The sequence below is a fragment of the Alligator sinensis genome, unplaced genomic scaffold (genome assembly GCF_000455745.1).
Source record: "Alligator sinensis unplaced genomic scaffold, ASM45574v1 scaffold594_1, whole genome shotgun sequence".
Lineage (NCBI taxonomy): Eukaryota > Metazoa > Chordata > Crocodylia > Alligatoridae > Alligator > Alligator sinensis.
Window position 1 is genome coordinate 1,316,414 of NW_005842286.1, and position 24,954 is coordinate 1,341,367.

The 24,954-nt window shown below is 54.3% G+C and overlaps 1 protein-coding gene across 1 annotated transcript in view; it reads right to left on the minus strand.

Moving 5' to 3' along the window:
* ARHGEF17 (Rho guanine nucleotide exchange factor 17) overlaps positions 1–24,954 on the minus strand; it is a 185,364-nt gene that overhangs the window by 47,415 nt on the left and 112,995 nt on the right. Inside the window, exons 2-3 of the mRNA XM_006028073.2 lie at positions 13,036–13,113; positions 63–245 (exon numbers count right to left, since the gene is read on the minus strand). Coding sequence (XP_006028135.1) covers positions 63–245; positions 13,036–13,113 — 261 coding nt within the window. The remainder of the gene's footprint in view (positions 1–62; positions 246–13,035; positions 13,114–24,954) is intronic.

Genomic DNA, 24,954 nt, shown 5'->3' on the forward strand with positions numbered 1-24,954 from the left:
CCAGTCCCCCCCCGGGGTGCCGTGGCAGGTGGCATGTGTGGGGGGATCTTTGCTGCACTCACAGATTGTACCAGCAGGTCTCCCACTTTCTGCTTCTCGTGCCAGTTCTGCACGCACTCGCTGATCTGCTCCAGGAACTGCTCGTGGTGCTCCAGCAGCTCAGGGATCTGGTCGAAGATCTCGTCCACCAGGGAGGGGTCGCAGAGGATGGAGTTTTCTGGTTGCTTCAAAGGTTTCATGTAACCCTGCAAAAACAACAAAAGGATTAAAATGTGGAGCCAGCACCCTGGGAGACCCCAAATGTCTTGAGGGGTTCTGAGGGGTGTCAGTGAACCCATATGGACTGAAACCATTCCCTTGAATACAAGTGTGGTGGGTCTCAGCTCAAAAACTGCACCTGTCTCAGCTCCTCTACCTGAAAATGGAACAGCTGTCCACCCCCATGAGAACGAAGATTTACTGGGTCAGGTCACAGGTCCATCTTGCACAGTCTCTTGTGTCACAAAGCAGCACAGAGCAAGTGGCAATGAGCTCCACACTTTCACAACATGCTGGAATTGGACCAGAAGTCCAGCATGGAGCTGACAAGAGACTGCACGGGGTAAAGGCCCAGGAAGCCACACTCAGCAGGGCCGTGCCAGCACGCCTTGGCTTCGTTGCTTCATGAGTCGCAGGATGCTAACAACACAGGTCCCCTCAGCCATGTGTGTAAGGGAAGGCTCTTCCTAAAAGCCTGTTGAAATGTCCCTTGTGGTAATCTCAGCCCATGACTTCCTGCCCTGCCCTGTGGGCATGCAGAACAACGTGCTGCTCTGGCACGGTTTACTCTAGGATGCTGCAAACCAGTGTTTGTGACTTGCTATGATGAGCAAGCACTTGTCAAGGGCAGGCCTGATTGCACTGGTGGGGCAAGGATGCTTTGGGCACGTCTTTACATGACGCTTTAATACGTATTAGGCTAAGTTAATGCACATTACGAGTATGCGTCTACACGTGCACACCCTTAATGCGCATTAAAAAGGGTGAACTTAGGCTATCTGTGCCTAAATTTGATACCTGCAAATGCAGGTATCAAATTTAGGTGCAAATAAAGCACATTAACAAATGTATGGATGCGTTAAAGCACAATAACGCTGTGACAAGCCAAGTCGGTCCACGTACACAGCGTTAAGGCTCTTTAACACCTGCACGTGTAGATGCCTGCCTAAAGCAGCTCAATGAGCATTAAGGTAATCCACATTAAATTTAGGTGTGCTTAAATGCATGTGTAGACGTGCCCACTGTGCCTTAGAGGCCCTTGCCAGACCTTTCTCCCACTGAAATCAACAGCCCAAGAAGCTCCATCTCTCAGCAGTCAGTGGGTGATGCACCTTGGGGTTGGCAGCAGCTCTAATCTGTTGGCCCCCAGGGTGAAGACCTGTACCCTGCCCACGTGACTTCCTAACCTGGCGGTGTAGACCACAGCTCATGGAAGCTACTGAGTCTGAAAAGTGGCTTCACTGGGCTCTGGATCAGGCCCAAAGGACGACACAGCAGGGGATGTGACTGCAGTTCGGGCCGTGGAGGGTGTAGGTGGAAGGAGGCCAAGGGAGAAAGGAGCAGGGCCTGCTTGGCTCAAGGAGCCATGGGACAAGGGGGTACGGGGAAGAGGAAAGGGACTAGCAGGCGGAGGGGACAGGGAGAGGGGAAGAGGTGTGGAGGAGCTGACAGCATCAGCAAGAAGGGGTCTGGGTATTGTCATGGTCGGGTGAGAGGGACCTGTGGGTGCTGTCACAGCACCAGACTGGCAGCACTGAGCAAGGGATGGGAGGGACGGGAGCAAGGAGGGAGAAGCAAGCAGGAGCAGCAAGCTGGGGAGAGCCCTTTCCCCCTGCTTAAAGCACGCGCAGGGTTTTCGGAGCAGTAACAAGGAGCACCAGCCCAGGGAGACCCGTCAAGATCCAATTAACCAGCACAGGCAGGGCAGCTGCTGGGAACAGCTGGAGAAATCTGACTTCAGGAGCTCTCGGGAACCAGAAGGCAAAGGGTGGAAATTTCCACTGCCAGCTCTTCCTTTGCTGGGGTTGCAGCTGCAGCTGCAGCTCCAGCCACGAGTCTCCCTTCCTCAGAGCTGCGCCACAGAAAGGCACCCAGCGTGGCCCCCTGAACAGGCCCTTTCCTGCCCAACCAGGCCCAGACCCCTCTCCTCAGAGGGACAAGCCTCACAGATCACAAGCTGCAGGACCCAACAGGCAACACCAGCAGAGAGAAAGAGTGGTTAGGGCAGTAGTTAAAGCTCCTGCCCCTCCTCTGCCACAGACGTCCAGTGTGACCATGGGCAAGTCATTTGACCGCTCTGTGTCTTAGGCCCCTGGCGTACACGCATTCTCATTGTGATCCTGGGCTCCCCCTGCAACAGCAAGTAGAAAGCCAGATGCCTGCAGGAGTGGGGCCAGGGCTGAAAACGAGCTGATTGTTGGTTCTGGCCCCTGATTACACTGGGCTGGTTTGAGATCCCAGTATGGCTCCAGGCTGACGCTCAGCTGATCATTGGTCCTGGCCCGGACCTGCTACACACAGCGTTCCCTCTAAGCTGCATGTGTGCGCAGCTGTGCACAATAAAAAATCATGCTGCGCAATAACTTTTTAATGTCATGCACACAGTGGTGTACCGATGGGGCGGGTGGGCAGGTAGGGGGCCATGGCCTCCAGGTGCCAGCCGGGGGAGGGCGGTGGGGAACGACACACGCCCAGTGCTGTAGCAAGGAGGCACCAATGCTCCCCCTGCCACCACTGCTGGATTCACATCTGGCCACTTGACCTCCACCCCAACTCGGCCACAGGCTGCTGCAGAATGGGGGAGGGTTGGGCACACTGAGATACCCGTGCACTCCCAGCCAGGATTGCTCACAGATCGCTAAACCTTAGAGGGAACATTGGTTACACATTCAATTTATTTAACGAGCCAGACAAACCAGCCATAAAAGTGTTCTACATTATATGCTCTGTATTACATAGAACATTTTTATGGCTGGTTTGCCATTTTATGTCACCTTACATTGGGTATATGTGCCCTTGCTATTTATGCTGCGATTAATGTATTATCTGTAGTGTAAATGTAATGTGTAGAGGGGACTATCTACCGCAGTCCTTGAGAAGCTGTTCCCACATACCCCCAGTTGGGCCACGTCCCATTCATAGGATTATTTCATTATGTCAGCTAGTTTTCTGTAGGTTTTACCATCCTCCCCGAGACTAAAAGCAGTGCCCTCCTTCCTCTTCAAACCCCAAAAGGTTAACACAAGCTATCTTTGCAGCAACTAAGTCAGTACTTTGAAACCTTATGACAACAACAGGAGATGGAAACATGGGAGTGGCAGAAACAGCGTGTCGTGGATCGAACCAAGAGCCACCCACCTCGCACAGAAACATGTGCCTGAGCTGTAACAGTCTGTTGACTCCAGATCAGTCTCATCAGCCCCCTTCAGATCCATAAAATCATGGAGAGCAATCATCCTTGACGGTGAGGGATTGCTGATGATGAACACAATCTATGATGTTAGTGATTCTCAACCGGGGTAACAGGAAATCCTTTTAAGGGAGCTACAGGATGCTGCATAATATTAGCACTGCTAGGTGTACAAACACCTACACACGTTTCACAAGATAAACCCAGAGATTTCAACTAGGAATCCACCGTGACTAAACCATTCTGACCTGCTGTGGGCTATTGCAGTTGTTTGCAACAGAAGAATTGCTCTATTCTATTTCTGTAGTCAACAAATGAGTGAAAGCAAAGAGCTGGCATTTTCTGAAGGGCGGCTGGAGTCTCATGCGGGGGTTCATGAGTCTAAAAAAAGGCTGAGAAGCATTGCAATTCCTCCCCACGGAGAACCACTGCATCTTGCAGACTTGCAGGTTGCAGTAAAGGGGCAAGACAGCAACTTTCTTTTCTGCTGGGACTGGAGAGAGAATGCTATGGGTCCTGCCATGCGGTTACAAGGCACTAAGCGCTCACAGCTGGAGACAATCTCTGCCCTGGGAGCTTCCAGTCTAAATAAACCCCAAACCCAAGTGCTGGGAGGCAGCACTGACAGGCTGAGCGACTTGTCCAAGGTCATTCTCAGGCGCTGAGCACCAAGCTAGTTCCTTTCCCAATGGATCCCACTGCTCTCCATTCCCCTTGTGCCCACCCACCAAAAAGCTGCGATCTACAGCTCTGGAGCTGGGGACATTTGAATTCACTTTGTGGGAACAAATCTCCAAGGCTGGTTTATCTCTTGCAGCTGCCGTCTCTCTGCCGTCTGCACCGATGAACAAGGCAAACCCATTTCGGGGAATGCCACGTTGTATGTTACAGGGCTCTGGACTCTTATCACCACCTGGCCTTTGAAGGGATGATGCACCTGGTTCCTTTGCAGAAAGGAGGATCACAACCCTGTTGCACTTCTCCATCAGGTCTGCCTGCTTAATTATGGCTTCCCAAGGTGGCAAGCCCGGGGTGCCATCTCCAGTTTGCAAGTGGGGCGTTCTGAGTGCAAACTGGTGTGTAACAAAGCCACCCTGGAAACCAATCTGGCAGCTCACTGGCATTGTGGCTGTGTTTCAGGGGCAGTGGGGATGCCCTGTTCAGGGGAAAGCAGTATCATCCATTGCAAGGATCAAAACTCCTGCTCTCCAATAGCCTCACTGATCACCTTGATTGCTAGAGCATTCATCATTTAGGACAGGGGAAAGGGTGTGGGGAGCCAGCTCAGCTTTCCCGAGTCCATATTTTACACGACTTGGAGCAGTGGGTAGAACAGCTTTGAGGCTGCTCTAAACTCTACCAACTCCCCAAAGCCATTTACTTGCTAGTGTCACACAACTGGGACAGGGGCGGGCAGACTCGGTGCTAAAAGCAGAGGATTAGAGGCCCCTTCCAGCCCATCGGGTGGCACATAGATGTGGCCCCCCTGACACTCTCCAGAAGGGGACTATGCCCTGTGGCTCTACCCCGGTGTAACAGAGTACAAGTTATGTTCTGTTACCCAAAGGGGCATGGGCAAGCAGCAAAGCAGCCTGCAGGTAGCTGCACTCCCAATCAGGCACAACTGCTTGATTGGGAACAGGGCCCAGATGTTCATTATAAGACCAGGGCTTTGTGTAGTGAACCCAGTGGTCTGCTGCTAGCAGCCAGAGAGAGCGTCACTCGGCTGGAGCTGCTGCTCATAACATCTTGGAGGTACAGGGCAGGAGCTATGGGGAAGGTGGAGGCTCCTGGTCCTGGGGCATGATCTAAAACTACACCCTGCTGGGGTAGGATGGCGTGGTGGGGCTGCTTCTGGCAGGGCAGCTTCCAGGGAATATCACATCTGTGTCTCCCTAGTGAAGGGCGAGTATGGGTTGCCAGAAAGCCTTACCCCTGCTGCCTTGTGGGTTACCCCATGGGGGGGGGGGGAGGATGGCTAGGGGAGCACACCCCCAAAACAACGCAAGGGCCCAGGTTTACTACGTGGAGCCTGAGGAGGGGTCCAGGTGGTGAACGGGCTTGAGACGGCCCAGGTCCACAGCAAGGCCTGAGGCATATAAAGGGAGCCGGGTGTGAGGCTCCAAGCGGGGTGGGATTCTGAGCCCCAAGAAGGAGCTGAGTGTGAGGCTCTAGGAGCAAGGGGATTGAGGCCCCGTGTTGGGCAGGGAATGACACCCCAGTGTGGGGGCGTGAGGGGAGAGGGTCCCGAGCCGGGCAGGGAGCCTGTGGAAAAGGGAGGAGCTGGGAGCCCCGAGTGGGGTGACTGAGAGTACAGTGCAAGGACACGAGGATTGAGAGTCCCAACGTGAGGGTCCTGGTGTGAGGGTACGGGAATGAGAACCCTAGTGTGGGGGCACTGGATCATAGGCCAGGTGTTAGGCCATGGATGCGATCTGCAAGGCATGGGACACAGTATAGGGTAGGTCAGAGTCGTGCATATAGGCTTTTGGCATCAGGGAAAGTAAATGGACAGCCTCCTGCCTGGTTAACATCTTCCAACTAGTATCATCCAAGGCATGGCAGCCAAAGTAGGCAGGTGGTCAGCCCTGAAACAAGTGGGTGGGCCAATGACTCGACCAAACCTGGGATGCCCACTTGTTACATCCAGTATTTGGGACTCTTGGGGACAGGAGAGTGACTCTCCTTGAGCAGTAGCTCTCAGGCCTTTTAGACACCGGGCACCCTGCCTTAGACTCAAGGCCCCTCTTGGAAAATGCCTCCTCTTTGCTGTCACTTGTTTCTTGACTATGGAGAGAAATCCTAAAGCAATTCTTCCATTGCAAACAGCTGAGAAAACACATAGTAGGGCAGAATGGGTTTGATCCTATGGATTCCTGTTTGTAATCTCTGGCTTTTAACTTGGGAATCATGTGTACGCGTTTGCACACCCAACAGTGCTAATGTAGTGGGGTGCCCCGCAGCACCTTTAAAGGATCTCATGGCACCCCGGTTAAGAATCACTGTGTCACTGTCCCTAGTGCACGTGAGGGCAGAGCTGGGTTCCTGTGACTCCAAAACCCCGTAGCAGGCAAGCCCTGGGCCCACGCTGGCTGCAGTGACACTGCAGAAACACAGCACTGCAAACCTTCACTGCGGCTGCTGTTGGGATTCACCAGGGCACTCTTGTGGGTTAAGGCGGGCCTGGGACACTGGTTCAATCCCATACTCTGCTACAGGGAACTCAAAACCCAAGAAGTATGGTTTTTTTCCCCCCCCTCTCCCCTTTCCCTGAAATTCCCCATGGAGCTGATCTCGGGACTAAAAGGCTTGGGTCCCGGAGAGGGAGTTCTTCAGCGTTACAAGCCATCGGGGCTCACAACAGCAATCTGAGCCAGGATGCTAACGGTTTTATTTTGGGAAACTGTTTCCTGCTGCCCGCTCCAACCCGCCCTTCACCCTCGTTCGGCGGAAGGAAGATGACCTTTTGTGATCGGGCAGGCCAGCTGGCCTCACCGAGGATCACATTTCCCCAGAGATGAATGTCGTGGTGACAGTTCAAGGGAGTCCCAACACTAATATGCCAATCAATGTATTTAGGACAGACCTTGAAGTCCGTTTTCTGCACAGCTGCCCCTTCATCCCCCTGACAGACCTATGGTCTAATGATGAGAGTTTCATGGTTTGGACACATGGGGAGGAATCGCGAGAAATTTCACCAGGACTTTAACAACTTCCACCCCTCCATCAAACGAAGTTCCTAGCCACTACTACGAATGGTCACATCGCCACCACATCATATAGGAAATCAACTGATGGCAGCAGCTGCCTTTGTGCCAACAACTCTCGTCCTAAGTACACCATTAGATCCAGCATCTACAGCCAAGCTCTACATTACAGCTCTCTCTGCTCCGATCCCACCCACCGGGATGCACACCTGGATCGAGAGCAGGGATCCCTACAGCTACAATCCAATCCCAGCACTGCAGCCACTCAGATCAACAGAGCCAGACTCAGACCTTGCTGTGACCTACTACAGTACCAATCCCAAGACGAGGACAATACAATCCCTCAGGTTGTCACCTACAGCTCCAGCTTCGACTCGGACACATCATTAATGACCTCCAACCCCTCCTGAAAAATGACGACCAGCTCGGGGTAGCCCTGGCGGACAAACCTGTCCTGGCTTACAGACAGACTCCCAACTTCCAACAGCATTGCTCAAGCAACAGGCTACCTAATTCCCGTTCTCACCAAGGCATCAAGTGTTGCAATGAACCCAGATGCCAGCTGGGCCCCCTCATCAACACAGACTACATCATCACTGGACCAAACACTGTGAATGGTACCATCTGAATTTCATTCACCTGCACCTCTGCCAACATCATATATGCCATCACCTGCTGCCACAGTGCCCCTTCGCTGTCTCTATTGTACAGACAGGGCTAAGAATGAATGAACACAGCTCCAACATCAGCTGCAGAAAGACTCAGGGTTGTGGCACAACACTTCAGTCTCCCTGGGCTTTCCATTGCTGGAGATGCTGTTCTTAGGCGGCAAAACTTTATAAACCAACTTGAATGGGAAACTGAGGCACAAGAAATCATCCTCAGACTGGACTGTATTCAGTATGGTCTAAACAGGGACTATGGAGTCTTATCCCGTTACCTGGATTAGATTTTGTGACACTGTTCTCCCTATTGCTTGTTCGCTTGCCTCTCCCAGCATTTCTCCCTCTCCCCACTACCTCCCTCCCTTCTTGCCTTTCATATTCAAATCACTCTCTCCATTTTATACACTGCACTATGCATGGCCTTTCACAGCATCTAATGAAGTGAGCTTGAGCTCACGAAATCTTAGGCTATATATATATATCTATCCATCTATCTATCTATCTATCTATCTATCTATCTATCTCTGATTTAGTTAGTTAGTCTACAAGGTGCCCATCTCCCCAGCCTTCTGCCTACAGCAGAGAGGAGTGGAAGGGGATGAGACTCGCGCAAGGCTCATTTCAAAGCTTAGGACTGCAGCAAGGCTCCTAAGGCCGTGTACATCACCGAACGCACCGGGAAGCAGTTCCCATGGCAATCCTATTCCTTCTCCCTCGGTTCAGCTGTTTAGAAACAGGTTGTTTTAAGTTCTTCTGGGATGAACCGTGGTGTATACAAGGGTCCACATGTTCCCTCTGGGTTTCGAGCCCTAAACAAACTCCCCTTTCATTGCCCAAATAACCCCCTCATCCTGTTCACATTTGGCACTGTCCCTGGCTGGAGTTAATACATGGTGGTCTCATGGTTAGAGCAGCCTGAAGTCCTGTACTTGGTTCCTGGCTCTGAGACTGCTTTGCCATCTTCCCTTGGGCAAGCCACCTAACCCTGCCATGGTCCACTGGCACAAGGCTCCCCAGCCCTCCTTCCAGAGACCCTGGGAGTCTCTGTTAACACAGGTTGGTGACGGACGTACTCTGAGATCCAGGGGGAAAAGGTGCCAGCTCTCCTTTGGGTGAATGGATAACGCTGGGTGTCGGCTGCCGTGGATGCCGCTCACAACAGCTGCTGTGAACCGCAATGGGAGTCGGGGCGTTTGTTCTGACTGATCCCTGAAGATCTCCTGGGGCTAGAAGGGACCTTAAGGAGAGGTTGTGAGCTCCCCATTTCAGCTGCCAAGGAGGCTGCAGGGCACAACGGGGTGGGACAGGTGTGGTGGGATATTAGAGAACAGCCCTCCTCCGCTGCCCCCTTTACTACTACTTATATTACAGTAGCACCCCATGGCTCCCAGGCAGGGGTTAGAGGTGAATGATTCAAGGTGCTGGATGAACAGAAAGGGGGTGTAAGGGGGTGCTCAGTCTGCCGCTCGGAGTCCGCCTGGCTGGAAGGCTGGTGGTGGCTGCAGCCGATGAGGGAATTGGACCCACAAAAAAGCTCAAAATCTGCAAGAGCAAGTGGAAGGGGAGAGGGGGAAGGCTGGGATGCTGGGGAAGAAGCACAGAGCATGGAGGAAGGTGCCTGGCTGGTGTGTGGTCAATGTGGACACTCCCACTGGGCTGCCCTGGCAGTACGAGAAGCGGAAGAGAAATAAATGCTTCCCCTCCATCCGGCTGCCTGAGCCCCGCTACCTAGCTCACAGACCGCCCAAAGCACCTTGCCAACATTTGATGATTTACAGCAGCTGTGACTGGACCAAGGGGCCTGTTAATCACCCAGGGAAAAGCAGCTTCTCCTGGCAACCTCCCCAGACTCCCTGGGTGAGCTCTGGGGTGAGCCGTGGTGTATCAACCATCCCTCCCAGTGGCTCACGTTCAGTGTCCAACCTCTCCAACCGAGAGATTTTTCTCCCGGCTCCTGGGCTGAGCAGAGCCATGGCCATTTGCTGAAAAACACAGGGTTTCCACTGCCTTTCAGAGCAGATTTTCCATCTACTAAAATCCAGCATCTCCTAAACAAAGAACAGCCCTCCAGGGAGCAGCCTCAGGTGCCTGCCCACCCCTTGGGTATCAGTATGGCTGCATGGGAGCCAAGCTCTCCCATTTCATACATTTCAGGGGGGCTTGATCTCCCCCAGCTGGGACAGAGGGGAGCAGATCTGCCCATGTATTCATCCGACTGGAGTCTACCTGGGGCAGACAGGGCAAAGGGTGGGGAGCCGTGCACACAGCTGGCTTATGTGACTGCAGGGTCTCCCATCCCACATGCCAAAGGTAAGCACACGGCTCTCACGGGGCAGCATTTCATGCACGTGCCCTCACAGCATCCTGGTGAGGTGCAGCAGGGCTCCTATCCCCATCAGTATGAGACTTTTTAGGTGCCTAACTCCTATAAGATCCCAGCCCTATGTGGTTTGCTCAGGGGATGATGGGCCTCCGGCATGCCAGTCTCAGCACCCGCAGATCTGCACCCCCTGATGTGTCCTACCTGCAGTCAGAGCTCATCAAGGCTGGGACTGTCCTACTAAGTGTACAGCACTGGCCAGCTGCTTTATTAGAACTGAGACCTGTGAATGCTGCTGCTTGATTTCCCCCCTGCCCCCAAAACCAAGCATTCCCGCACCCTGCATCCCCCATGAAAAGTCCCAAAGGGAACAGCCCCCCATTTTTGTCGCCCTTGTAAGTCTGCTTAGACACTTTCGGCAGTCACTGGAGTTTCTCTTTGCATTCACTGCTAGGACGGAGGAGTGCAACAGTCCAGGGCTGTCCCTGTTGTGTACTCTCTGAAGCGAGGGGCCTGCCGGCATCCTGGAGAAGGTGGTTGTGTCCTGTGCGAGGTTTACCCGGACCCCAGAACGGCAGCTGGGGTACAGGCAGGGCTGGATAATGATTTGGGCCTGACCCCAGCTGAAGCTCTGCCACATAAGGCAGTGTCAAATGTATCCTGCTCTGACCAAAGACTCAGGACCCGTCTTGTTGCAAGGGGGTCTACAGACTGTGGGGCTACCGGTTCCAGCTCTTCATACCTGCAGCTAGACGAGATTAGGTAAGCAGGTGCTTCGTTCTACAGGGCATGAATTGGAGCAGCCCTGCCAAAGATGACGTGACAAGCTGGAATGCTGATCTCCATTAACCACCTCAGTCCAGGTATTTGCTCCTGGGCCCAGGGGCTGCATGGGATTTCTGAATGAACTCAGCAATCAAGAGCCCTCTGAGAGCTACCTCTGCTTGGCTCTGACCCAAACAGCAGGTGCAACAGCTGAGAAACGAATGCAAGATCAATGAGCCTTCAAGCTGCTCTCAAACCGCAAATTATTCAAAGCATCCAGAGCCCAGGGGAGGTCACCAGCTTGAAGAAGTCATGGAGTCTCCGCCAGTGCCAACAACTCCAGCTAGCACGCAGAAGCGGCTGATGCATATAATCCATAGAAGTACTGAGGTCAAAGGCCCTTTTTAACACAACAACCCTTGGGGCTAGCTTAGTTAAGGCACGCCAAGTTCTCTACCACACAACAGAGCAAGCATATCTGTCTGCCTTTGATAGCACTGTCGACTACTTGAAATAAAAGAGGATTCTCTGTGGCTGCAGGGGATAGACAAGAAGCAATGGTCTTAAATTGCAGCAAGGGAACCATAGAGAAGTAGGGCTGGAAATTTAGCAAGGAGAACAGGAATCACACTGTGAGGGTGGTTTAAGCATTGGAAAAGATTAGCCGGACAGGTTGTACAATCTCCATCCTTGGGAGCTTTTAAGCACTGGTTGACAGACACATGTCTGGGATGGTTTAAACACAGCTGATCCTTCCTGGAGCAGGAGGTTGGACTAGATAACTGCCCAAGGGCCCTGCTGGCTCTATGCTGTGATTCTGACTCCCCAGCCCAAATGACCGTGTACCTATTCACACCTGGGTCATTGTTTGGTACAAGTCCAAAGCAAGGCTTAAGTTCACGCCTCTGAAGGTGTACGAAGACACCTCAACCATGTTCTCCCTGTATACTTGACTAAACCATTGTAGCCAAGTGCCTGTCTAACCTGCCCTCGAAAATTTCCAGGGATGAAGACTCCACGAATTCTCTAAGTAGCCTCTTCCAATACTCAGCCACCCTCCCAGTCAGAAAGTTTTTCCTCTATGATACAATAAGGTATCAAGTGACATTAGTGATGAGCAAGGTATTCGTGGCGGTACCAGAAGAGAAGTCTCCAGTGCCATCCACCTGCAGCCAGTACCCACTAATTGGGCTTCAGACCAAGTTATGGTCAAAAGTTGCACTCACTGTCCTGATGGATGGCCTCCATCAGCCAGGGAGGCATGTGCATATTCCTCCTGGTTCATGCACACTACTCTGCCTCCCTGAGCCCAAACCCCTACCGTGATAACTGGAAATGCTTGCAGGTGGCTTAGTGTACTCCTCTCCAAACAAGCCCAGAGGTTTGTTAGGACTGACTCTAGTTCCCATCCATTCTGTTTCTCCTTTCCAGCCATCGCAAGCAGCACCATCTCCTGCTTTCTCAATGCTCCTCTGAATTGGGGGGCCTGGGGGAAGGTTGCCCAGCTAAGGCTAAACCCAGACAAGACAGAGGGGATGCTGGTAGGTACAGGGTGCAGTGTAGTGCTCCTTCCACTGGCTCCTCACTGCATATGCAGCCCCAGGCAAGGTCCCTGCCTTGCTGGGGCTGGTCATTGCTACCCAAGAGGTCACCACAGCCACTGGGACCATGACCGCTCATGACAGCTACAACATTTATTTTCAATTGCAGTTGTGCTGCCATGATGACAATGTTGGCTATAACCAAAGGCAGAATGTGGCCCAGTCTTCACAATAATGAAAGACCACTGTGCCAGGCAATACTTAGTATAGTGAAAGCCCAGCAAGCTTCTTTCAGGGAGATGAGAAATCACAGGCACTCCCAAAGGCAAAGAGCCCTGCTGTTCTCCCCACCCCGGTTTCTGAGCCATGTATGTGTATGTCCATGTGCAGCTCTGCGGGCTAGATGGCGGACATCCATCATCTCTTGCTGAGAGCTGTGTGTTTAGCCTGGATCCTGTGCCCTGTCCTTGACGTCACATGTGGGACAAGGAGAGGGCATGGGAGCGATCTCGGTGTGCCACACGTCTGTACAACCGATCCCCACTCCCACACCAGCGTACGTCTCTCATGCACGTCGGCACCACGTTACCTGCATCAGGGTGCGGAGGGATTCCACGTAGGACTGCTCCGTGTCCAGGAGGGTCATGGTGACATGTTTCCTCATATCCTGCGGAAAAGGAAAGGAGAGATGCTAAGAAGCTGTGCCATGGCCACGGGTGACCTCAAACCAGGACACATCCAGACCAGGGGTCCCAACCCCAACTGTGGTCATGGCAATTATGAGTGGGGTCACAAGCGATTAACAGGGGTCGGGTGTTACCACATTTCAGTGGCTGTCACTGTGCCAATACCAAGCTAATTAGCCCTGTTTCATTCAGGGTACTGGGCCCAGGTTCACCGCTCGCTGCAGACACAAACACCGGTACCACAGAGCAGCAGAGGTGCCGTAAATTGTAAGCACACAAGCAGCATAATTGAGCGTGGGGCGGGGGCCACACAAAATTACCCCACTATCAGCAGGTTCCTGAGTAGAAAACATGTGGGGACTGCTAACATAGAGGGATGCCATCAAGTCAGCTGGCGTGAGCTGTTCTCTCACATGGACACCCAACAAATCTCCCTCCACCTTTCTCTTTTTTAATTATGGGTCCTGGCTGCCCCAGGAAAGCCCCGACTGCTGCTGGCTTTACCTTGCTCCCTGCTTGCTAGTGAACGTGGCCTGATTAGGAACGGGAAACCCAAGTGCACATGCTCCCATTAGGAACGGGAAACCCAAGTGCTCGCGCACCCATTAGGAACGGGAAACCAAAGTGCCCGTGCACCCATTAGGAACAGGAAACCCAAGTGCCCATGCTCCCATTAGGAACGGGAAACCCAAGTGCCCTTGCTCCCATTAGGAACGGGAAACCCAAGTGCCCATGCTCCCATTAGTAATGGGAAACCCAAGTGCCCGTGGCTCCCATTAGGAACGGGAAACCCAAGTGCCCGTGCACCCATTAGGAACAGGAAACCAAAGTGCCCATGCTCCCATTAGGAACGGGAAGCCCAAGTGCCACATTGTCCACCCCCTGCTCTGGGGTAGGACTGCATGCACCTAGACCCTCCCTGAGAGGTCTCTGGGATCTATTCTTAACACATGCACACAGCCAGCCCCCGAAGGCAAGGATTTCAGTCCTGTTTTGAAGATTCACCATCCCTAGAGCTACGAAGTGCTTCCTGATCTCTAACCAAGACTTTCCTTGCTATCAATTATGCAGTGACTTACAGTCCTGCTCTGGGTAGACCAAGAGAACAACCATCTGACATCACCTACAACGCACTCAAACACCCTGGAAGACTCCTAGCACATCCGCCTTTGATCTTCTCTTTTCTAAACTAAACCAACCCAATTCCTTCACCCTTTTCCCATAGGTCAGATTTTCAAAATCTCTTATTGGACTTACATCTGTTAAATCAGGTGCCCTGAACTGGGCCCAGTACTCCAGGTAAGGCCTCAGTCTAGCCAAACATCGCAGGCAGTAGAAGGCCTATGCCACGCTCAGTCTGTGCTGTAGTCAGAAATGCACGTTCACTACCCCGTCCAATTACACTTAGACAGGACAGGAGGTGTTAAATAATTCCTCAAGGACATTCAGCGGGTGAGGCAGATAAGAAGGGGCGAGATTTAGGCCAGGGGTGTCTGGAGGACATGAAGGAGTTTTGCATCACCGGCATATGCACTGACATTTCCAGCGCGGCATGCTCGTTACTCATGAAGCACCAGCTTGCCCGTGGTAAATTCTGGGCACAGGTTTCCACGCAGGGGATGGGAGGGAGGATTTAATCACAGCTGACTAAAGGCCAGCTGCTCAGAAAGAACGGTGCTGGACGTCCAAGCCAAGGTCTGGCCAGCCACACAACACCTGGAGAGTCTGAGCCAGTGGGGGACCACGTCTGAAGCCAACCATTCAAAGACCAGGGCCTCACCGCAGGGATCCACAAGCAGCTAGGGGTGGTGACCAGCTCTGAAGTGGCTTCTTATGAAAGAGAATTGCGAATTGAGAGCTGGTATACTACTCAGCAGCTTGACTGCTAGCAATGGGGGCCTGCAGCCCACTGTGGTCAACTGGGACCTTTCCACAGCATTCAATGGACCAGACCTCTGATGGCAAACAACCCTCATGAAAGCATCCCAACACGCCCGCACCATGTGATGAAGTCCCACTGCAGCTGCAACCAAAGATGCATCCACCCAAAGCGACATCCTTCACAAGAGCTTTCAGAGAGATGTCCAGGTGACTATGCTCCAGACCCGGACGGACTAGCTGTAAATGGGGACCTGCACATTTAGTCACAGTGACCAGACACGAAGCCAACCACGCCAATGCCAGTCCGTACAGCCCTTCTGCTTTGGCAGACCTTTGACCCGACTGAGCATCCAGGCATGGAGCTGAGAGTGCAGATGGGAGCCTGCAGCTGAGACGCCCACAGTATGGATAACATTATATTCCTGCTCTCCCCAGAATGAAATACAAGCAAGAGGAAAGCAGTCAGGCACAAGAGGGAGTTGGAAAAAAGCTTTGCGAGAAGTATCGCTGAGAGGCCTGTGCCGAGACTCCAGGTGCAAATCCAGGGACCCCAAACCAAAGTCTCTTCTGCAGCAGGGGCCTGGCTTGAGTTTTGGTCTGAGTTTCTCTGATCATCCAAACCCAGAGAGCAGAGCATACACCAGCACTGGCCTGGGGGCACCTGCACAGCACAAACTGAACGGCAGGAGCAGGGCTGAGCTGAGACCAAGCCGGACCCTCCTCCCAAGGTGGCGGGAACAAAGTCTGCCGGAGACTGGACATATGAGCAAAGTTTGGTGCTGATAGCAGAAGCCAGGGCAGACATCCCTGTTGTACAACGATGCACAGCCCCTTCCACCCCCAGCCACGTGGACACCGACGTCAAGGCCAGAGGTGCTGGCACTGACACCACCCGAGCCAGCGCCAGCGGGAGGGATGGTGTATGACCGCTGCGGGCCCGTGGTGAAAGGGCTGGGGAAGAGCAGTGAGAAGGCGGCTCTGAGATGACAGCAGCACTGGTTTTCCTGCAACGTAGGTGGAGTATTCAAAGCAAGCACCATGCGTCTCTGAGCAGGGCAGCTTCCTCATTCCCACCTCCAGAGCTCTTTGCAGCTAAGCACACGGGCCCTGAGCACCCACTACGCCAGCTGAAGCCAAAGGGACCTGCCGATGCCCAGCACCTCTGAAAATCAGGTGCCAGCTTCCACTTGTCCCCTCTCTCTTCCACCTCCCCTCTCTGCCCCTTCCCAGGTCTGCAGGGACCCCACTGCCCTCGTGCCCCCCAGGCTCGGCTCTGTGGGACTCTTCCTAGCGTTCGGTGAAAACAAGCAGCAGGAGACTGAGGCAAGGCGGGCTACTCCTCGACTGAGCTGGCATCCGCTGTCCCAAGCCCTCTCTGCCATCCTTTCTCTGGGGCCAGGCTGTCAATGCCTTTACACCGGCCTGACCCCCAGCTTCCCACCCTCTCCCACATGGATCTATCTGACACGGAGACTCACGGTGCTGCCCAGCTGCTCTGAGCATGCCAGGGCACCCCCAAAATCCCTCTGCCGCTTTCCTCCCTGAGTCTACTGTCCTCTGCACCCTCCACCCACCCCCTCCTGCAGACATGAGCCCCTCGCTCCACCTGCAGCCCTCCTTTGAGAGCCTTTGTCTTGCCGCCTTCTCATCCCCAGTGCCCATATTACAGGGCGTCTGCCCTTCTTGTAAGGGAGGCAGCGCATCGTAGCAGACAAAGCACTGGGCTGGGACTCAGGAGGTCTGGATTCAAATCCCAGCTCAGTTGCAGGGTGACACTGGCAAACTCCTTTACTGCTCTGTGCCTCAATATTCCCACCTGTAAAATGGGCCAATGACACAGCCTGGAAAGCGCTACCTAAAAGCTAATCGTTGCTATTACGAGTCAAGCTTTTCTCCATCCACTGCCTCTTTAGAGACCAGCTCATTCACACAGCCTGCCCACATTGCTCTCTCCCAAGGTCCTGCTTGCATCCAGCCTCCCACCTGACCTCTCCTCATCTCTCCATTGTTTCCTGAAGCAGGACTGTCAGATCTTGAGCAACCTCTCCAGCACGACACAGGCCACCAGCTCGATCTCCGCCTAATAAACAGTGCTGATTGCGAGCTGACACAGTGACACGCCTGGGCAAGGAACCTCACCACACATAACCACCAAGGATAGGGACAGGCACCCCTGGTGTTATTGCCTGCTATCACACACTTTCAACCTACTTCTTGCACTGCGACTCGGTCACTTGCAGACGCGAGAAGACAGGAGTCAGCATTGCTGAGCCATCTGAGGCACCAATCGTCTCTCCCCCTTCCCTGAGCATCCTGGTTTCTGGCTGGAAGTGTCATCCTAAGGTCCACCAAACCCAACTTTGATCAGAAAAAGCCTTTTCACATCAAGAACAGGGGGACAGAGGAAGAAGCTCCCCAGGGAGGTGGTGACCCTCTTTTGCTGGAGGGTTTTGGGAAGAAGCTCTAGATAGGGATCTGTCTGCACTGACTCCTGCTTCTGTGCAGAGGGTTGCACTAGATGACCCGCGAGGTCCTTTCCAAGCCGGGGCTGCTAAGACAGAAAGAAAGGGATCCAGCTGGAAGAGACCTGGGTCCAACACAGGGGCTCCTGGTTTCTCACCAACATCCCTTCTAGCAACTTGCTTTGCTCATGCTCTCCTCACTTATCAAGAAACTGATGCACAGCGGCCTGGACTTGTGGCTCATCTTCTCTTGGTTTCGCTCCTGCAAACCTCTGCTAACAACCGAGGCGTCGCACCACGTTCATGCTGGCTCCATCAGATCACAGTTGGGTCCACAGCTCCAAAGAGCCTGGGTCTCGCTCATCTGCTCAGTCATCAAATCTGGGCCAGGAAGAAATTCCCCCTAGGTCAGACTGGCCAGGACTTGGGGGGTTTCCTCAATCCTCCGTAACATGGGGCATGGTCCTTTCCTGCAGATCAGCGTATATGAACTGCTGTTGCAGCAATGACAGGGCCCTGGCAGTGCCTCCTCTCCCCTGCTTTTACCTGTGGCCTGATTTAGGCTGTTCTTGGTATCTCTGATTTTATTCCTTGCAGCTGTGTGCAAGGGTTGGATGCAGGGATCTGGGGAGATCCTTGGTTCAGGGCTTCCTGCTGCAGGGGACTGGACTTGATGGCCTCAGAGGCCCTTACCAGGCTGATGCTCCTATGAAAATCAAGACCCATGACAATGCACGCCAGCTGAGAGGAGCCCCGCTCTATGGCTGGCACTGGGAAGCCAGAGCTATTTGCTGTTCATCTTACAGCAGTGCCTAGCAACGTCTGTCGAGGCACGGGGCCTTGCTGCCGTAGGCATGAGGAGGACAAACAACAGAGACTGGCAAGCAGGTTTCCAACAGGATGCGATGGCAGGGTGGGATGATACGGGGTGCGCTGGGGTGCTCGGGCTGCGTGCTGAGCTGTCTGATCTCAGGTGCATCCCTGCAGCTCTCGTGACACAAGCGGGCTCGCGCGGGTTTTACAGAAGACGGAGTTTGATGGAAAGCTCCCGAGAACCAGGAGTGGTACGTGCATGCAAGGAAAGACCAAAGAGGCCAGGCCTGTTCAGGTTAGAAAAGAGATGTTTGAGGGAAGAGCATGAGAAGGGTTTACAAAATACTAAATGGCAAAGAGAAAGTCACTAGGGATTTATTATGGACTGCCTCTCACATTGCAAGAACTAGGGGACACCAAACATCGAATGAGTAAGTAGTTAGTTTTAAAGTGACCAAACGGAGACTGTTTTCCATACACCGTGTCATTAAAGTGAGGACTCACTGCCACCAAATGCAGTGGAAGCGGAGAGTTTTAGCCACATTCACCAAGGGGCTGGACACTTTCTTGGAGGAAAGGGGCATTGAGCATGGGCTACGGCCTCCAATGCAGAACTGCCTGGACCTTAAATGCTGGAGGCTGCAAGTTGAGAGAGGAACAGTGGAAAAAACCCTGGTCAGACCCAGGTCATGGTCCCTTTCAGCATCCCCTCTGCACCCATGTGACACAGGAACCTATGCAAGATGGACCTACGGTCTGACCCAGTAAATAGCAGTTTTTATATTTTTGTGTAATCTGCTTCCCACACCCTCGTGAAAACCCAAAGCACCAACACGGTGATGCAAGGAGAACAATGTCAGCCGCATGCAGGCAAGCAGGCACAGCATGGCAAGATCCACAGAGCTGCTTCCCTCGCTGCCAGGGTGCCCAAGGAATGGAAATGCATTAAGACAAAATAAGTCAGGAGGGAAAAGAGCCTCATGATGCTTAAAGTGCAGAGATGGCTCCCCAGCAGCAGCTCAGGCTGGGAGCCAGCTCCACATCACATCCCAGCAGCCAGCTTGTTTAGGCAAGAGACTTCCAAGGATGCCCTTAGGGATGGGCCGGTTCCTTCTAAGGCAGTGGTGCTGTCCTAAGCATGCAGGCCCCTGCAGGAATTAGGAGTCCCAAGCCCCTGCAATGTGACAGGAAGAATCAACTGTGCCCTGAAATTCCCTTAGTCCGGGTCCTGCTTCACCCCAGAAGTGGCTGCACCTGGAGGGGTGAATGAAGCACCTTGATATCAGGTCCCACGCTGAGCACTGCATAGTCTGCTCTAACCAGCTTGCCTTGGCACAGAAAAAAGGGTCCTCATGCCCATCTTAGAGATGAGGAACGGACATCCGAAGAAGATAGGAGCCTCACCCAGGGTCACACAGACAGGCTGGGAGGACACAGGGCTGGTGGGGTCCCTGGGTAAGAGAGTCCCCACCCCTGCCTTTACAGACAGCTGTGTTATATGCTCCATGACCAGGCACCTGGTCCAGCCTCCTCTGCCCAGCAGCTGGGCTTGCTGTCCCCTCTGCTCCAGCAGGGAGGGTGGTGGAATAACCCAGGATGCTGTATACCTGTTACCTGCCCCCTCCTGTGGGAATAAATGGGCAGAGTGGGGCAGTCTCTTCTCCTTTCTATGGTGTTAGTAGGCACCAGCAAATCGCCCGCTCAGTGGAGCAAGGCAAGATGGTGTCCCAGAAGAGACCCACTGCCTCCCCCAGCAGCTCCCACCCCACCCTGCTCAGCGCTGGGGCTGGAAACCCAGCCTAGCCCCCAGCCACAGAGCTCAATATCCTCAGCCCTCTGCTATATGCCCACTAGCAGGGCTGCCTAGACAGATATAGTCTCCCTCTGCTCCTGGATAGCATGTGTGAGACACACTCGTGCCAGTCCCCACCTTGAGGCACAGGGGCTGGCAAAGAGCAAGCAGTGCAGAAATCCCAGCACATGCCTTGCCCCCTTGCTGGCCTGTTCTGGTGTCAGAGAGATGGTGCTGGACTGCTCCTCCCGACATCCAACTTTGATCTCTCTTGCTGCAGTTTAAGCTCCTGCCAGCTGTGCCACACATCTGGCCTGACACCATGCCCTTAGGAGCCTGACATCATGACCCTAGGCTGACTGGTGGTGGCCTGCTTTGCACTGGAGATCACCACCCCTCTGTAATAAGTGGGGACCGGGACAGAGAGGGACGCAGGAAGAATCCCACCAGGCTCCCTTGTCCAGCATCCATCCGTCTCTAACAGAGGCCAGGACCAGATGCTTCGGAGGAAGGTGTGATCACTCCACATCTGGCACATAGGGAGTGATCCTCCTCACCTGTCAGGCCTCACCTTCATCTTTAATACACAAAGATCAACTTGAATCCTGGAGCACAGGGTTTCGTGAAACCCCCAACTGCCTCCCCAAGAGCCTTTTGTTTTCTGCACACTCGAGACGTGGCCCCACCAAGTCCTGGGACCTTCTGGTCAACCTCTTCCAAGCTCTCCATCGACCAGACCAGGAAGGAGGCACTGGCTGGGAGGAGCCCAAGTGACTTTGACTCCTCCAAGCCAAGCAGCGCTGGGAAGCATCCACGGGCTTCTTAGATGCGTTGGAGGGGCTGTGAGCGCTGGCCGGGGTTTTCTGCTCAGCGTCTCCCCTTGGGACCCTACTTATGAACCTCGGACCTGCACTCCTCCTCCTGGCTTGTCATCCTTCGTTCCAACCATGCACCTGTTATGAAGCCAGTGGTCTCATACTAACTACTGGGGCGGGGGGGGTTGCCGACAGCTCCCTGGCACACGGGCGCCTGGAAGAGCTCAGATCCCCAGCAGGAGCACCGAGCCAAACTCGGCCGTCTTTGGGGTGCTTTGTCCCCCCTGGTCCTGGACTCTGAGAGAGCTGGATGCTGCCAGGGGCCGTCAAGTGTCTGCCAGGAAGATGGGGAAGCAGCAGGTTTCCTCCAAAACAGTCCTGACAGTGGGGAGTACGCTCCACTCCCACCAGCGCTGTTTGCAGAGATGAGTGCTCAAAACCCCGTCTGCTTCTGGGGACAGGGGTGTCTGGTCTATTCTAGCCCCCCCGGATGGCTCTGAAAATACCCCATCCCCACCTCTGAAATGCAGCCACCTCTGGGGTGGAACAGCGCTAACCACCTCTGCTGTGCCATGCCGCTTGCACTGGTGGGGGTGGAGGGGCACTCACAACACATAGCCCTCATCCAAATACAGCCCCTGACTGGCACCGTTCAGCCCGTACGCACTCTCCTGCCTCCCTCGGCAAACCTGATGCATCCCTGGTTACATCGCCATGGGAACAAAGGGATGCAATGTGACAGGCAGCGGTTCCCCGGCTGCCATCTGAGACAGGATCCAAAGTCACGCTTGAGCCAGGCTTTTAACATTGAACCCATCTCTTCTCTCCCCCTGAGCCTCCGATACTCCAAGTATGGACACACGAACAACTTACCATGGGGTAAAAAGGGGTGGTGGTGGGGGGGGTGCTTTCCCATTTGTTGGCTGCCCCCATGGGTAAGCGGAAACCAACCTGGGGTAACTTACCCCTGAAATGGAAGGGCTAAAACGACTGCGGTTTATCCTGGGGGAAGAGCAAGTGACTGCGGCAGGGTAAAGCCCCATCCCCTTCCAGCGTGCGGTGAATTGCTCCTGCATCCACAGCCTCCACCACATCCCACCTGCCTTGCCTCCCAACAGCCTGCAGTAAACAAGTGCTTGGCTGTAGCTAGAGGCTGAGCAGGGAAGCCATGAATTAATAATGCTGCTGGATTGTTCAGAGATCCCCTTCCACCTTCGTGCAGCTGTGAGAGATGGTTTCAAAGCCCCACGGCAAAAGGCAGGAGCGAGAGCAAGCACGGCAGAGAAGGAAAGCTCCAGGACACGGCTATTGTTCTTCGCAGCATAGTCACAGGCTGGGACCCTGCTGCGCTAGGGGCTGTACGAGCACAGAAGATGCTCCCCGCCCCACACGGCCGACAGTCCCAGCCAGGAGGGCCTGGATGAATACAGGTAGACAGGGGAAGAACAAGGAAACAGTGAGATTTGGTCGATGCAATAAGCAGCGTCCTGGCTTTTGGCGTGGCAGTATGAGCGAGCTGTCAGGAGGCAGCTGGAGGGGAACAGCTGATCCAACTGGCAACTTTAGCTCAGTTTGAGTGCGTCCCTTTCAGGAGGCGACCAGCCTTCATGTCTGTCTGAGGGCTGCTGGGGAATTCAAGTTGAATGAGTTTGCTGGGCCTCAGTCCAGTTTTTTAGAGGCGGGTCATAGGTCGCTTGCTAGCAGAGACAGGTATCGTGAGAACCCTGCTTCACAGGTACACAACCTTTTCCCTCTGTAGGTCTTGGCGTAAGCAATTAGCCCCATTTCACAGGTGGGAAAACTGAGGCAGAGTCACTTCCTCGTGAGGAAGGCCGGGGGGAGGTGAGTGGCAGAACAGGGTTTAATACACCATTTTCCCCATGCCCAGCCTTGGGCCTCTACATCACAGTTGTCCCATGGCCACAGCTCTCTGCTACAACATTTAACACGCTGGTGCCCCAGCACTGAGTGGTGCAGCTGGAGAACCAGCACTTCCCTGTTGTGTGATGGGGTCCTTCCAGGACAGGGCAGTGCAGGGCAGGGCAGGGCAGGGCAGGGAGACCACATCTCCTGTGCCTGCACGGTACCTAATCTGCAGGCCAACAGAGACCAGCTGGCCACGTTGGGAGCTGGGTGGCAGCACGGGTATCAGCATGCCCAGGTTCAGGGCACTTGCTCCAGTGGCTGAAACAAGTGCTGACAGCCCTACTGCTGCGGCTTCCCTGTTCAGGCTAGACTCATGCCAGCTTAGGTCCGCTGATGCCAGGTTCAGGTACTCACGCCACATGAGTCCACAGTGTCATGACTTAAAGAAACCGCAAGAGGAAGCCCCACAGGGAGACCTTTCAGCCTGGGGAGCTGGCAGGGCATCAGTCCCAAATCCAAAACACGGGACGTAAACAAGGGGGTCACAGCAAATCACCTGGACCCAGGCTGGGTTAACAGGGGAGGCGTGGTGGGAGCACAAGGGGGCTTGCGGTGAACAACAAGGGCCAGCGTCCCCAAGAGGATGGAGACTCAGGGGTCAGGGGGCAGGGGGCTGGCGGGAGGGAGTGCTGTCCAGCCATGAAAATCAGTGCTGTATGGTGCATGCATGACCCTGTCAACGTGCCAGTCCATGCACATGGGCCCTGTGCCCTGGAGGAAGGGTGAGTCATGAGCATCGCCCAAGGGCAAGGCCCTGTGCTCTGCAAAGCTGGCTTTGGAGGTGAGGGGGTGTTGCCCAAATCAAAACCAAGCAGGGTCTGGCCCTCAAGTCCCTGAGTTCTTCACGCCCGCAGCACCGAAGCCTGGGCAGGGAGAGGAGGCACCTTGCTGGGGGAACAGCTTCACAGAAGACCTGGGACCCTGGTTATCTTGGTGCTCACACTGGACCCTCAGCCAGCACGACCTGCCAGCCCGCCGCCACACCATGTGGCCAATTCAACTTTTGGACAAGTTGGAGTCCAGTGGAGGGCAACCAAAATGGTTTGGGAGCTGGGTATCAGCTGATGAGGAGAGGCTGAGGGAACTGGGCTTATTGAGTCTGCAGAAGAGAAGACAGAGAGGGGATTGAACAGCAGCCTTCACCTCCCTGCAGGGGGGCTGCAAAGAGGATGGAGCTGGACCGTTCTCAGTGGGGGCAGATGACAGGACAAGGAGCAATGGGCTCAAGCTGCAGCAAGGGAAGTTGAGGTTGGATGTTAGGAAAAACTTTCTCCCAAGGAGGGTAGTAAAACACTGGAACAGGTTACCCAGAAAGATGGTGCAATCTCCATCCTTGAAGGTTTTGGAGACCCGGTTAGACAAAGCCTTGGCTGGGATGACGTAGTTGGGGCTGGTCCTGCTTTGAGCAGGGGGTTGGACTAGATGTGACCTCCTGAGGTCTTTTCCAGCCCTCATTTTCTACTATTCTATGACTCCAGCATGGCTGAGGCTCCCTAAGTGGGACCGATGCCCCCATCCCAAAGCTCAGGGTGATCGGCTTCGCTGGGCACCCAGCCTAGCCCAAGGGGCTCTGTGCGTTGGTGCCACTCCGGGGCAGTATGCCAGGTTGCAATTTAGTGTGGCACCTCTGCCCTGAGGCTGTGGGTCAGACGTGGCAGGACTCTCTCGCCTGCCCCAGGCAGCCTGTCAGCATCTCTCCAGGGCAGGGGATAGCTGCCCATGTCCCCTCCCCCTGCAGTCTCACCTGCGCGCATACATGCCCTGCACTGACTAAGGGCTGCAGGCCTGCAGTACGGCGGAGGTTTGCTCTCCAACACCTCGTGAAGCGAAGGGCCCATGGCCAAATCCTCCTGCTTGGTCCTTTTGGACAGCTCAAAGGCACCCTTGCTGCCCAGCTGGCAGAGGAATAGGATTGGGGACTCTCAAGTTCAACTCCTAGCTCTGCCACTGCCTTCCTGTGGGACCCTGGGGATGCTGCCTAGCCTGCCAGAGGCTCAGTTCCCTGTGGGTACGAGGCTGCTAGGCAGTCTCAGCAAGGCCTCACAGCCTCATGTCCACCGACAGTGCCCACAAAAGGCTCTGTCCCTGCCCCAAACCAGCCACAGAGCTGCTGAGCGGCAGGGCCCGGCCCCC